The sequence below is a fragment of the Misgurnus anguillicaudatus genome, chromosome 11 (genome assembly GCF_027580225.2).
Source record: "Misgurnus anguillicaudatus chromosome 11, ASM2758022v2, whole genome shotgun sequence".
Taxonomy (NCBI): Eukaryota; Metazoa; Chordata; class Actinopteri; order Cypriniformes; family Cobitidae; genus Misgurnus; species Misgurnus anguillicaudatus.
Window position 1 is genome coordinate 6,279,371 of NC_073347.2, and position 15,861 is coordinate 6,295,231.

Genomic DNA, 15,861 nt, shown 5'->3' on the forward strand with positions numbered 1-15,861 from the left:
TTTTTGAACTTACACGTTGATACGTATCTTTGTATCATTTACTAAATAAGATTAAAAAAAAATCGTAATTAAATACTGTTTGAAGAGAGTAATTTATCCAGTAATCTAATTACATGATTGAAGATGTAATTATAAACTAGTACTTAATTACTTTTTTTGAGTAACTTACCCAACACTGAGTCTATGACTTGCTGTATATTTGAACACATCTTCACCTAAAATGGTATCCTAGTGTGAATTGTATTTGTTATTCATTAAAAACCTTCTGATTCTCTGAAATGTAATACAATAATAGTGTAATTCAATGTGTTGCTGCAAGTTTGCCGCCAGTGATGCAGCACCGATTCTCGCATGTGCCTGTTTGAATAAGAATAAGATTTGGGAGCTTTTTGTGAAAGAACTTTAATTAAAAATCAATGCTTTGTGTTCTTTATAGAAGGCTGTCAAAGCATCAAAAGACTAGGAAGGTGCTACTGTGCTTACTTTATTACTGCTTTTGGTGGTTCGTGTTTCTCTCTAGAGTTTGATAGCTGTGGTCACTACAAACTGTTTTCAAAAACTCATTGTGATTTGTAGCACTCTCTCGGGTTGAGCTCCAAGCATTTTTCAACAAGACAAATTAGTAATGCAGTCATGGTCGAGTAATGTTTGCATCTCCATGCAGCTCCTTGTGGCTACAATGTGACGGCTCCAAACGGCACCATTTTCTCACCCGACTACCCAAATGAATACCCAGACTCTCAGGACTGCACTTGGCTCATCACAGTGCCCCACGGTCATGGCGTTTACATCAACTTCACACTGCTCCAGACAGAGCCTGTTACTGACTACATCGCCGTCTGGTGAGCAAAAGTCGCTTAAGGATTCGTTTGGCAAAGATCAGACCTAGACGAGCACGAAAACAAGAATTTAAGCTCAGAGAAACTAGACTAATGCCACTATTGTTGTTGTGCTTAAAACGGATCATTACCCAGATCGAGTGCCACTTTGTTTACCAATAGTTGTTCTTGGGGTCGCTGTGCATAGCAAGATTTGAGTTGTGTTGGTTGTAAAGCCTTACAGTCCAAACAGTGAGGTGATCTCTAGTTTTAACTAATAATAATAACAATAATAGCAATACCAACAACAGTAATAATAATAGTTGTTATTATTATTATTATTATTATTATTATTATTATTATAAAAATACATTTTGTTGTTAATAAATAGTAGTACAATAATAATAATAATAATGTGTCTTCCATATTATTATTATTATTATTATTATTATTATTATTATTACTATAACAATACCTTTTATTGATAATAAGAAGTAGCAATAATAATAATAATAATAATAATACATCCTCCATATTATTGTTAATATTGTTATTCTTATTATTTTAACATGACATTTTATTGATAATAAGAAGTAGTAGCAATAATAATAACAACAATAATAATAATAATAATAATAATGCATCCTCCATATTATTATTAATATTGTTTTTATTACTAGTATTATTATTATTATTATTATTATTATTATTATTAGTAGTATTATTATTTTAACAATACATTGTATTGATAATAAGCAGTAGTATCAATAATAATAATAATAATAATAATAATAATAATAATAATAATAATAATAATAATAATAATAATAATAATAATAATAATGTGTCCTCCATATTATTGTTAATATTGTTATTATTATTATTTTAACAATGCATTTTATTGATAATAAGCAGTAGTAGCAATAATAATAATAATAATAATAATAATAATAATAATAATAATAATAATAATAATAATAATGTATCCTCCATATTATTGTTAATATTGTTATTATTATTATTTTAACAATGCATTTTATTGATAATAAGCAGTAGTAGCAATAATAATAATAATAATGCATCCTCCATATTACTGTTATTATTATTATTTTAACAATACATTTTATTGATAATAAGAAGTAGTAGCAATAATAATAATAATAATAATAATAATAATAATAATAATAATAATGCATCGTCCATATTATTTTTAATATTATTATTATTATTATTTTAACAATACATTGTATTGATAATAAGCAGTAGTAGCAATACTACTACTACTAATAATAATATTGCAATATAATAATGCATCTTCCATATTATTATTATTATTATTATTATTATTAGTAGTAGTAGTAGTAGTAGTAGTAGTGTTATTAAATAGTTTTAGGCCTATCACTTACTTTTTTGTATTATAACAGTGTTTTCTTTACTGAAATGTAAAACAATATAATTGTTTATTTCATTAGTAATTTTCATTATTCTCAAATATGATTTTCATTTGTTTCTGATTAAAAGATTAAACAGCATAAATCGAAGGCAAGTTATATAAAATATTATTAATTTTTCACAGTAATCAGAAATAGGGACTGACTGTGCTTAATAAACGATTTTTATTGAACCATTTTATATACTGAAGTTTTTTAATTAGAATGTAAATTACAGAAACAAACAAAGGAAAATCTTGTTGCGTTTAGCTGTGAGTGCTTGATAATATTCACTGAATAGTCTGAAGCACTGCCACTGTGATTAATACGAAGTGAAGCGACGGTGAAAATATACATTTCCAGACTCTTTTCAGGTAATATTCTCCATTAATCTTCAATAGCCACTAAACAAGTGGACTAGTCTGTTAAGTCATCATTTATGCTATTTGTGTTCAAGCTAGTCTGTAATGTAACGCTTATATTCAACACTCAGCACAATCTCTCCATAAATGTGAAAGTAAATCAATTTTCTCCAACCACTCAGAATTTCCAGGCATTATTTTGTTGTTAAATTGGAGCATCACACTTGGTAATGGAATTTCAGTATGTGTTTCCCTCTTCCAGGGATGGCCCAGAGCAAAGTTACCCTCAGCTCGGGATTTTCAGCGGCAACACAGCCCTCGAGTCAGCCTACAGCACTTTCAACCAGGTTCTTATCAGGTTCCACAGCGACTTCTCCACCAGTGGATTCTTTGTCCTCAATTTTCATGGTTAGTTTCTCTTCCAAATGAAAAATGTCGCAGCCCAAGCGCAATGCATACCGTAAAGTACACCTTGAAATATATTTGAAATATGAGATTCGTCTTTTTTTATACACTAAGGAGACATGACTGCTGTGGTTCTGATGACATCACATTATTTCTGCAGCTTAGATGAGTCAAAAATAGAAGCTTCTTTCGGCCTTTTTGATAACAGTGTCAGCTTGCGGGCATGTGTTGAACAGCGTGAGAAATCGGAGTGTGAAAATGAACTAGTGTTTCATCAAAACCTCCAACTTCTGAATAAGTCTGGTATATCTGTGAGTTATAGACGTGTGCTTTTATTTTTGAGAAAATCGTGTTGATGCACAGGAACGCACACGTCATCGTATGTCTTTTGCCTAAGTCGTACTCTGTCGAGTTGTTGAATTTACAAAGGCAGTGTGTATCAAGAGCTTCAAAACATGCCTTTTATTTCCTCAGCTTATCGGCTCAAGAAATGCCCACTTCCCCCTTCTGTTGAACAAGCAGAGATATTATATGAAGACCAGGACTACGAAATTGGTATGAACTGTCAGACATTTTCCAAGAATTGGTGTAATAAAAATAGTGTTTGAGAGCAAAACGATTGCGGGATTCAGCTGTTATTTCCCTGTACAGGTGACATCGTCAGGTACAGATGCTTTCCTGGATACACATTGGTTGGCGATGATGAGGTCACCTGTAAGCTGAACTCTCACTTGCAGTTTGAAGGCCCACCCCCAACATGTGAAGCTCAGTGAAGATAAATCTCACAAAACTGACATGTCAAATTAAGTCTGTTCATCCTGCATTAGAACATTTATTTTACTTTGTTTCCCCTCGACAGTCTTATTACAGTCTACTAAAGGAATAGTATACCTAAAAATTTAAATTCTGTCATCATTTACTCAATCCCATGTTGTTACAAACCTGTAGAAATGTTACTGTTCATCATTTATGAGCCCGATTCACTTCCATAGTAGGAAAAAAATACTATGGAATTGAATGGGGCTCATGAACGGTTTGGTCGCAAACATTCCTTAAAATGCCTTCCTTTGTGTTGATCAGAACAAGGAAATGTATACCTGTTTGTAACAAAATAAGTAAATGATGACAAAATTTCCTTTTTGGGTGAACTCTTTAATGTTTTATTTCATGCAATACAAAACTATTGGGAATAAACATTGAGGGCTCTATCTTACACCCGGCGCAATGCACAACGCTGTCAGGGTTTGGGACAGAGGACAAGAGAACCCAAGCGCAGACGATAGCGGGGAGTGAACATAGAACATTTATTACATCAAACATGAAACAAAAGCCCACGAGAGGGCAAAACTACATAAAACATGATTATACAATACACTGACACAACTTGATTAACAAGACTAAAAAACTAAACTGAATGAACAATAAGAACAGCATAACATGACACATGTGAACACAATGAACCAGCACAAGACAAGAGACAAGAGGAGATTAAATAGGGGAACTAAACGAGGGCAACACAGGTGAGAGGGATAACCAATAATGAATAATTAACAAGGAGAACAAGGGGGCGGGGACTAGGAACGAGACAACAGAGGCACATAACCCAATACACAAGGCCATGAGCCTCCACATAAAACAAGAGACTGTCAGAACCCTGCCATCACGATTAAACAAATATAAAACAAGACTCTTATGGCAGAGTCCTGACAGACGCAAGTGTCTTTTGCTAGTTTCCACACTGCGCAATTATCATTTTCACGATTAGCGCCACGTTGTTTAAAAAGCAAATGCATTCCTGCCCCATTTTGCACCCATGGGCGTTCTTGTCTGAAAACGAAGTTTGTTCAGACGCATTGTTGGTGCGTTGCTATTTTGAGGCAATTAAAATAGACTACACCATTGACTGCTCTAAAGTCAATGCCGCAATATGTTTTTTGTTATTTAAAGAGCGCATTAGTAATATGCGCCTATAAACGGGACAATAACGCGGGTTTGCTTATCACATACATGAATGCGCAGCAGCACAAAACGCTTTTAAATATAAAAAAATAAAGGATTAAAATGTAAAAGATTATTATTGAGTCTCTTGGACATAAATGAGGACTAATTATGAGACATTAGAAGGCACAAAGAGCTGCTTCACCTGCAGCCTGGTAAGTAAATAAATGCTTTGCTTTAAACAAATGCATCTGTTTTTAAATGTTTTTTTTTAAATGCTACCTCACGGATTTATTGTATATGAATGTGGATATGGTGAGATGAGAAACATTTTTAAGTAATGCTTAAAAAAAACTGACGCTGTCCAAGTGCTGAACCTTGCGGAGAGCCGTTTGTAAATTCTTTATCTTCTGTTTGTTACAAATAAAGTTTTTTTACAGTACAAACCTTTTCTTACATACTTGTAAATTATTTTTTGATGATATTGGATAGCCATACATTTAAAGCAATTAAAAGCCTGCTTTTTACTTCCATGACTAAAAGAAAACGGGTTTTAAAGGTTTTAATAAAAAACAATTTCAATACAAGTGAAAAACAACACAATTATTTAACATTAATCTTAAACTGGGGGTCTTCTTCCTCCGCTTAGTTTTTCAGTTTACAAAGTCCGTCATCTAAATAGGGATTAGACAGAGCGCCAGCGCAACTGGCTTTTAAAGGGGATGAGAGCTGAGACTCTCATTGGTTTATTGCACGTTAGGCCCAAAATACTCCCATTACAAAAAATAGGACTAAACCTTTTTGCTTGGCACACAAACCATTTTTCCCGTCGTTAAATTAGCAAAAGTGGATTCGGACACGCCCATTTAGATGTTGCGCTTTAGACAATGCACTTAGATCGTTAAAATAGGGCCCTGAGGGTTAACAAAAATCCTGAATTATAAAAAAAAGTCCTTAAGTAAAACCTTTTATTGTGTCAAATAATCTTATGGGGCGTACACACCTAGCGTGAATTCAGCAATTTGCGCAAGTAGATTACATGCAGTCAATGCAAAGACGCGAATAGACGGCAGTGGCTCAGTGGTTCATGTATGTTGTCTACAAACCGGAAAGTCGGTGTATGAATGAGTGAGTAAATGGGTGAATGTGAGGCAAAAATTTTAAAGTTCTTTGGATGGCCATAGGTCTATATAAATGCAGTCCATTTACTATTTAGACGTTAACTCGTGCGATGCGAAAGGCGTGTATTGGGTGGTGCGATTGCTACAAAAACATGGCTATTCGCCTCAAATGTGTCTCTTTGTGCAAGTTGAAAATATTAAACTCAAGCGAAAAATTTGCATGGCACAAAATTAAATTCTGCTTGTAATTTAGAGTGAGGAATGCAGTGCTTCGCCTTTGGTGTGTACGCAGCATAAGAAATTGGCCTAACTTCCATTATTCAAAACATTTATTCATGAATTGATTGACTGATTTGTTATAATGTGACCTGCACATGTTTTTGTGGGATTCGCTTTAAAAGTCCAGCTAAGGGGGCAGGTACACCAAAGCGTTTAAATGCATCTGAATGAATGCCGACTGTAGGCACTTGCCAGCTTTTGTTAGCTGAACGCTTTGATTGCTGTGATACTTCTGCTTTTTTATCAGTCGTTGAACGATGGGCCAGTTAGTTGTTGTGATATTTGCATTACCACTCCTCCACTGTTATAGGATGGCCGAGTGAGAAGTGACATTGAAAAGTGCAGCGCTTCCATTGGAAACAATTGAAAGCATACGCTGGCCGTTGGCATAAACCAGAGTTTTTTTGTGATTGTTGCAGGCAAAAATAGTTGAGCTTGCAGCTTGTTTTCTTAAAAAATGTGATGGAATATGCGGGATATTTATGTAATTTTATGCGATGTAATTGCAAAAACTGCGTGAACAGCTTTTCATTGATGTTCACGTCACGTAATTACATCACTTCCAAACATTCCCATGACAACAGAGTACATGGCTGCGCATGTGTGAAGGAAATGCAACATTTTTCAACTTTCTGCCAAGATATATGTGACTTTTTGATTATGAAATCATGCAAGTCCTGCATATTTTGTGAGCAGAAATCTGCAATTTATGTGGCGAAACTGCGGCGTATTTTAAAAATGCGGCCACCGCATAAATATGCAGGCTTTGGCTGATTATGTGATCGCATAATCACGTTTTAATGGAGGGACTGATAAACGCTTTGGTGTGCATGCTACCTACGAAGTGATATTCAAATCCTGCTCTGTAATAAAACATTTGTTGGTTTAACTTAAAAAAATGAATTAAGTCAAAATTTTAAGGCAAACAGGTATCTTACCTTTTTTACAGTGTGTAGCTTCATTGGCAGAGCAATGCATTAGCAACACAAAGGTCACTGGTTGGATCCCATGATCGCACATACTGATAAAATGCATAGGCTGAAAACACTGTAAGTCGCATTGGATAAAAGCGTCTGCCAAATGTATAAATGTAGAGAAGTGATAAAAACAGAGAGAACGATAGCAAGCAGGTTTTTATTTCTGTAGATGATTCTGGTGAAGAGAATAAGAGAAAGGTGAAAAATGATTGGCTAGAGATCAGAACTCAGTTCCTCTTGTCCCTGCGTTCACCGATAGGAGGGCAGCAGTTATCAATCACAGTCACAAAGACAAGGAATGAAGCACAGTGATGCATGAAACTGCTGGTGAAATTGGAGATGTGATGTTTGAATACTGTCCAATGTTACTGATTTGTGTCATTGGTAATGTATTATTGTGGCAATGGCACATTCAGGGACATAGAAATCATTATAACTATAAATTATTAAATTTACCCCCCCCCACACACACACACACCTTTAAATAGGTTTATATTGTAACCTGAAGATAAAACTTCACACCAAGACGTTTCTGTCAAATAATTTTATTGGTAATGTGTTTTGATAGCACTCACCTACAAATGTCCACCTTAAAATGAGTTTGGGCATAATGTTATTAATATTCATAAAGCAAGCAGCATGTGGTGCAGTGTGTTCATAGCACGGCTGAAAAGAGACTACCCAAAGAGAGAAGTTAAAACCAAACACGAGCATTTGTTGAGTGTTCACAGTTTTAGGTCCAATTATAAAACTTTTCTGTCAAAAGTTATAAAGTGACTGAAAAGTTTCGTTTTTTTAAACATTCAAATTATTTTCTATAGGTTTATTTGTTGCAACTAGGCTTTTAAAACTAATAAAATGTACAGCTCAGATTTTACCTTCCCTGCAGACAAATAATACAGATTTTAACTTTTTATATACAAGAAAAATACAAAAAATCTTTATCAAGTTGTCAAGTATTCTTGCAAATTATATACACAGAACCACACAATTATTATTTAATTCTGCAAGAGCTTCAACTTAATGTCAACAGATGGAATATGACGCAAGACATTACAGATTTGTTTACAATATATCCAAATCTAAATGGCTATCATTCGTCATCATGCACACGTCTCTAGCTAAAAAACATTACTTTGGTGACCTAAATAAACCATCAGCGTTCATAAAGCAACAGTGTTCATAACATCACATAAACCAGCTGAAGATTTAATGCACGCAAACTCATGTAAGACTTTTGGACTGTTGTAAGCACTGAATCAAAATCTGTCAGCTGGCCCGTAACATCATCACGCTTGTCTTGGGCAATCTGGCCATATTTCTAATTAATAATCGTGCAATATCATACGATTCTCATGAAAAACAACAATGAAACCGAACCCCTAACCCCGAACATCACAGGGGTTAAGGCCTATTAGTACCAAAACTTACGAATGTGGTTGTATTAATTAATACGAATTAGCCAACTCGTAAAATATGTACAAATTCTCGAGAGATTATGGCGTTTCAGATTATTCCCATCTCTGGTCTAAGCAGATCACATGGGATAAATCAAAATACTTTTTAGGTTTCCATAAATTGGGTTGGTATCGTCAAACTGTGCACTGTAAAAAATTGCTGTAGTTATGTAGCTGTTTGCCAGTACTTACTGTAGATTTAAATTTGGTATTTAATGGCAACCGTTTGTTTAACCCTGGAGAACCCACGGGTCAAATTTGGCTGATGTTAATTGGTGCTAAGAAAAGGGTTATTGGGTTCCCATGCAAGGGTTAAAATGAATGCACATTAAACATTAACAAGTCTTTATATTTACAGAATAAAATTATAAAATAACAGCATCTTGCAAATCATTCTGGGAACCAAAAATCCTCATCATTTCTGTTTTTTCCTTCAGATTTTGGTTCCCAGAATGCTTTGCATGAGGCTGTTATTTTAGTTTTATTCTGTAGAGATAAATACTTGTTAATGTTTAATGTTCATTTAACTTTAAAGGTGCAGTTTGTAAGATATTTGCAGTAAAATGTCCAAAAACCACTAGGCCAGTGTTATATATTTTGTCCAGCTGATTATTATCAATATCTGTAATGTTTTTAACTACTTGTAAATCGTGAGAAAATTTCCATTCAAAACATTGACACGGGGCAGTGCAGTCTCCTGTCAATGACGTTAATATCCATGTGACCCTTTGTCACCGCCTTTACTGACGTAAAAACCACATGACAACAGTGACCGAGTTCGAAAAAATAAAATGGCGGCCAAGGAAGCGACTGGAGCACAAATTTAGTGTAAATAAACGTATATTTTCACTTTTTACACATTTTAATTGCATTTCTAGCGAGAAATTAGTATTGTAGTTTTCAAATATGTGATTAGTTATCACAAAGGCGCTCTCTGTTTATATTTCAAACACGCTGCCTTTGAAGTGTGTCCGAAAGCCTTTCTGTGAGCTGCCTTCATGCCTCCGAAGTCATTTCCTCATGAGGCAGCGAGGCAACAAGTCACTGCCTTGAGTTTTCGGACGCAGCCAGTGTTGTGGAAAAATGCGGAACTATGCGTTAGCATAGCTACGCGCTTGCTTATGGACTTATGGATAACTCTTTACCGTCTGCCGCTGGTTGTGTCAGTAAAGACAGCTGCCGTAAGCGTACGGGCCAACCCAACGACCCAAGAAGAGTTTGGAACAAAACGAGAGAAAGATTGACGATCAATTTGGTGTTGCATTATCTGGATGGAGCGAGCTTCGCGACAACATTTAACTAGACAGAGATTCAGATCCTGCTTGTGTTTTACGCGATGGGTGAGTTTTGATTCGTAACCCTTCAAAAATCGTATGCTATCATATCGATCACAACATTAGTGTGTAGATTGTAATCAGCGTGTCTTCCCACGGATGATATGCACATCAAGAGGTATTGTACAGCAATATAAATGGTCATTTTAAGACACTTCACAATAAGATTTGTACTGTCAATATATAATGTGAAAAATCATTGTAGATAGCAAGTTGAAAACGTAATTATGTGCTGTGTTAACCATCAAATTTGGACTAATACTGTAACATCTATGACTAACAATTTCGTTTTGAACATCACATGTAAACTTACATAATGAAATAAACGATGTCATCAAATGCAACATTTATAAGACTTGATTACCTTATCCGTCAACGTGATTTCTCGTTCTCGTCTGATTGATGGCCATCAGCGGTTGAGTTAAAAACTACAAATCCCATAATTCCACGCTGCTTCAGAGCGTCATTAAACAACGTCATTGTTATTGATTTGATCTGGCGCCATCTAGCGGCGCAAATAATACAAATTGCATCTTTAACAAACTGTTGCCAGTAAATAACATACATTTAAATATACAGTAAGTCACTGGCAAACAGCTGCCAGTAATACTTCGCAATATTTTAAGTTTTAGCTTTTTGGTGTTACATTAAAAATTGTACAGCTCGATATTAAGCATCTGAAGTAATGATGCTGGATCATTAGTGTGACGCCTGCAGTCAAAGCCTGTAAAAATGTAATAAATGAAAAGGCGGCACAAAATGCCCCAGAGGAAAGCCTTGCATTGTTGTACTTTAACAAACAGACAGTAGCCGACAGCTGTCTTGGGAGCAAGACGGAAAAATGAAATTCAACTTCTCACTAGGGCTTTTAGCTGTAAATCTGAGTAGTTCGCCATGTCTGTACTTTCTGTACAATGCCATGAAGAAATTCTCCTAGTTTGTTACCTCCACCTCCTCGCTCACAAGCTGGATTAACACAAAGCTCCAGCTTACTTTGTAGCTTCTCAAACCACAGCTAACAGCCCCTGAGGTGAAACCAGGAGAAGCTTCTGTGCATGTTAAAGAAAGTTTTTAAACTTTCCTCTTTGTAATGGGAGACTCAGACAGCTTGCGTCTTGTGTTTTGTAAATGCATTGCTATTTGCTACTAATAGGTACGATTCCTGCTTTTGCTTTGTATATACTACAGCTCAGTGTCCTGCGAACGAGGAGCGCTCCGCTTCCTCTGGAGTGATCCTGAGTCCTGGGTTCCCAAAAAACTATCCCAATTCTCAGACCTGCTCCTGGATCATCCGAGTGCTGCCAACCTTCACCATCGCCATTTATGTGGAAATGTTCCAGAGTGAGAAACAGTTTGATGAACTGGAGATCTTTGATGGTAAACTTTTTTTATGCTAAAGCAAACTTTTATTATCTCAAATTATATCATTGAAATATGAATCTTTACACATCATGTAGTCAATAATTAAACTGCTTTATGTCTAATGAACCTTACATACACATAACAATACCCTTTTAGTAGGCTATAATATTAGTGAAAGAAATAACTTGCGGATTAGTAATTGAATCAGATTGTTTTTTGTTTTTATTGTGCCTTTGCAGACGATTACAATAGGGCAAAAACATAATATAAAGTAACAAACAATCTTAACAAACAAAGCACAACTTTAAGGAAAGAGTAAATAAAACACAAAACAATAAAATAAAATAAACAAAAAATAAAAAAATAAAAAACTTAGACTAACTAAAAGTTTAAAATCAGATGTTAATTTCGAGTTGTTTGTTAATTGGACTATATTCCGGTTATGTTGTATGTTTCAAATCAAGTGTTAAACTAATAGACAAAAAAATATGGACGACGCCTGTCGCTCTTTCCATTGGTGAAAAGTGAAGTCGCCATTGTCCCAATACGGCGCTGACATCTTGGGTCTTGAGTCTGCGCAGTAGCGATTTCGGGACCAATCCTGTGCAGTAGTGAGCAGGAAGTAAAGCCGCGAAATCAAGGCCCGCCCTCACAGAATTCGCGTATCACAGCTGTCACTGTTTTAATACCATTAAATAAAAACGAACTAAAAACAAACTTATTTTAAAAACAAACACTTGAATTTACATTAGCGTGATAATAACTACAGTAAATGACAGAAACCAGCTTCGGAAAAAAATTAAATAATTAAATTGTTAGGTCTCTAATAGTCGGTCTCAGGTCCCATTGAATAACATGGGGAGGTGGGGTTTACGACCTATACTGGGACCAGTCACTGGGGGGTGATCGATACGTTTTGGCTTCACTTTTCAGGGCTTGTGCGGCACGCTTGGTTACACTATATAATGTAGAGTTTTATTCTTTATGCCTTAAAGGCTTAGTTCACCCCAAAATTACAATTTGATCATAAATCACTTACCCCTGTGTCGTTCCAAACCACGTCCTTCAATTGTCTTCAGAGCCCATTTTTGGATATTTTTAATGAAAACCGGGGAGCTTAGATTACGTTTGATTAACACAATCACAGTGTTACATAATAACAACCAAGTTTGTACCACTGGTAAGTACAGTAATGCTACCACTTAATTACTATGTAGATAACTAAAAGTAAGTACCACACATTTGTCGGTAAGTACAACTTATTTACCATGTATGTACAAGGTAAGTACACGTACTGTGAAATAAAGTGCTACCAAATTTCTTTGTTCTGATGAACACAAATTAAAATATTTTCAGAAATGTAACCAAACCAATCATATCATAAGAGTGAATAAATGATGAATAAATAAAAAAAATTTGTTTGTTTTGTGGTGAACTATCCCTTTAAGAAAAATAATAATGCGTTTTATGCAGTTAAGTTGAACCTGGCCCCTTAATCTACTTCGATTCTAATTTCTTAATCTGATTCTGCATAAAAATCAATTCTCAAACCTTGTACACATTGTTTGCTCCCTCATAACCTTTCATATAAACTTTTGCTCATAAAATAAGTTCATGTGCCAGGTTGGTGCCCAGCAGATGGTTTGAAATATTTTGCTTTATTTGTTGTGTTTGTGATGTTTAATTTACCAGGGCCATCTGGACAGAGCCCGTTGTTGGTGGCTTTGAGTGGGAACCATTCCACACAATTGAATTTCACTAGCAAGACAAACCAGCTGTACCTCAGATGGTCAACCGATCATGCGACCAGCAAGAAGGGCTTTAAAATACGCTACACAGGTTTGATAACCGTCTCCCTGATTGGATCTATAAAATTTACGGGCTTGTTATCGAATTTGTCCAAATATGTATCGCATTTGCCAAGTGCTATGAGAAATGATATTATCGGTGTATAGTGTATTAGTGTTTTCGATAATATAGGGCAGCACATCGGTCATACGGGCATGAGAAAATATTGCTCTTTCACTCTGGCTCTACTCCAACATCTACTGAGCTGCCTACACTTTCTAAAGCAGCATCCTAACTAAAACAGAACCTCGGGCGGGAACCCGGTGCATTACACAAAGAGCTCATCCCATCAAGTACGTGGGATACTCAACTTTTTAACACTAGTTTCGTTCTGGGATTGCCTTAAGCATAGATTCAATGTTAGGGAAAGGTGCCTTAAGCATACATTCAATGTCAGCAGCTTACAGCTCATTAGATTTTGGGGCGTCAGAGTGAATTAATACGCAAATTTTTGCTCTCCAAGTATGTTGTTCTGGATGAAAATGGATAAGATCATGTCACCTTAAAGTTAGTGCTTATTAGACTATGACTAGATGTTGCCTTTCTTTGGGGAAAGTCTGATATAATGGAGGTCAAAGATCTTGTAATGAATTTTGGTGAATAACTACCAATGGCTGTGTTTCAACCAGACGTTTCTACCAACAGGCGAACGTGATATACGGCCACAAGCCAAGTGGTCATGATTACTCTCCATCTTTTCACCTCTTCCTCTCTGTCAGTGTTTCACACTCTCTCCGTTCATTTGAGTTGATCTTTCTGACACGCCGTGCCCTACGCAGGGCCATTATTCCAGTGTGTGTCGCTCCGTGTTTCCTGTTTATTGAATTTTGGTCATGAGTTGACAGGAGGAGAAAGCGTTACATCACTCAAGAGCTGCTTTTCCAAACCCACCGAGTTGCTACCATGGTTGTAGATTTCATAAACAGCTGAAATAATGAGAGGATTTAAACACAAACTTTTATCTCTACCAAACATCTTAAAGCCCCGCCTTGTTTTTCCTGCGTTGCTAAGTCCGTCGGGCTTTCGTGAACGAAAATTTGATTTCAATACCGCATTGAATGTTTTACGCTACGTTTGGTTAATCACTCGCAGCCGAGACCGAACCTCTCGGCAGACTTGTAGTGTGATGATGCATTTGATTTGATCTGTCTGAAGTGAGATTAAGCTTCGACATCCCACGAGCTTCTGCTTTCCTTCTTACGATGGGCAAACTTGTTTTTGTTTTACATTAAAATCAGAATCTAATGATCTGTTCAAATCCATCATGCTAGTTTTCTCTTACATTTTATCTCAGAGTCAAACTTAAACCCAGTTTTAATTGTCCCATGAAACTGTCACTAACTGTAATTTTCATCACTCCGATTTTATCCGGATTTTGAAGTATCGCATAAGACACATGGCGGAAAAACCCAAATTTAAAATAAAAGTTTTTACGCTCATTTGAGGTGGTTTTTAACTTATGCGAAAAAGAATGAATGCGAATAATGAAAGATGGAAATGTGTTTGCAGAATAAATTCTGACATAGTGAACATTACACCCATTGGACTGACCATTTAGCTATTTCTGTTATCGCTGTCTTTCCCATTCATGGGGCCCAACGTTGTCGCAATGCCCTTGCTGCTAGTGCCTTCATCAAAAAGTCTGCATTGCTGCTTCTTCTGTGCACAGCATTCAGTTTGCAGCAATTACAAGCTGCACTGCTAGTAAATTTATAACTTACCCAACCGTAACTATTGGCGCTTTTCCATTGCATAGTACCCCACGTTTTGATTTGGGTCAGCTCACCTCAATTTGGCTTGGTTAGCTTTTCCATCGAGTTTAGTAACACTTCGGAGTGGGAGGGATTATAGGCGTGTCGTTATATTTGGGCTGCCTACTGCTGTGACATCATACAAGTGAAAGTGTTGTTGGAATATCCCCATATTTTCATTTAACGTTATTTCTCAGTCCGCCACAAAATTAAAATTGGCCACCACAAATAGATGTTTGCACATCGCGTTTATCAGTATCTCTGTCTCACATGACAGTTTCTGTACAAACACCCGTAGCTTCAGTCGACGCACTCCGCTGAGCCTCATTTAAGCATTTATGCGCACGTGCGCGTCGCGAATGTGCCGCCACAAACTGCAAGTCAGAAAAAAACTGTTATGGTGTTCCTGATTCTCAACCTGTGGATGTTTTTCTTCGCTAAAAGCGAGTTTGGGAACTTACAGCAAAGCACAGATGACAACAGGTTTACTCGAGACAGCGCATGCTAGGATGAAGGTAAAGCTAATCTTTTACATTATAGCGATGGCGCTGGTAGTGACGATTCTCTCAGACCAATCAGTGATCTACAGTGTTTTCACGTCACGTTTTGGTATCACTTGGCTCGCTTGGACCCCCAATTGAGGTGGTACTAAAAAGTATCGGGTACTACGTACTGTACCCAGTGGAAAAGCCCTCAAAAGTAAGCTGACCCAAACCAAACCAAACCGTGGGGTACTATGCAAAGGAAAGTGCCATAATTGCAGTCCGGTCTCCATTTTG

At 36.2% G+C, this 15,861-nt stretch overlaps 1 protein-coding gene across 2 annotated transcripts in view; it reads left to right on the forward strand.

The window, feature by feature from the left end:
* csmd1a (CUB and Sushi multiple domains 1a) overlaps positions 1-15,861 on the forward strand; it is a 696,936-nt gene that overhangs the window by 608,152 nt on the left and 72,923 nt on the right. For both annotated transcript variants that reach the window (XM_073872919.1, XM_073872920.1), the window contains exons 43-48: positions 665-842; positions 2,873-3,018; positions 3,490-3,570; positions 3,667-3,778; positions 11,308-11,498; positions 13,176-13,322. In XM_073872919.1, coding sequence (XP_073729020.1) covers positions 665-842; positions 2,873-3,018; positions 3,490-3,570; positions 3,667-3,778; positions 11,308-11,498; positions 13,176-13,322 — 855 coding nt within the window. The remainder of the gene's footprint in view (positions 1-664; positions 843-2,872; positions 3,019-3,489; positions 3,571-3,666; positions 3,779-11,307; positions 11,499-13,175; positions 13,323-15,861) is intronic.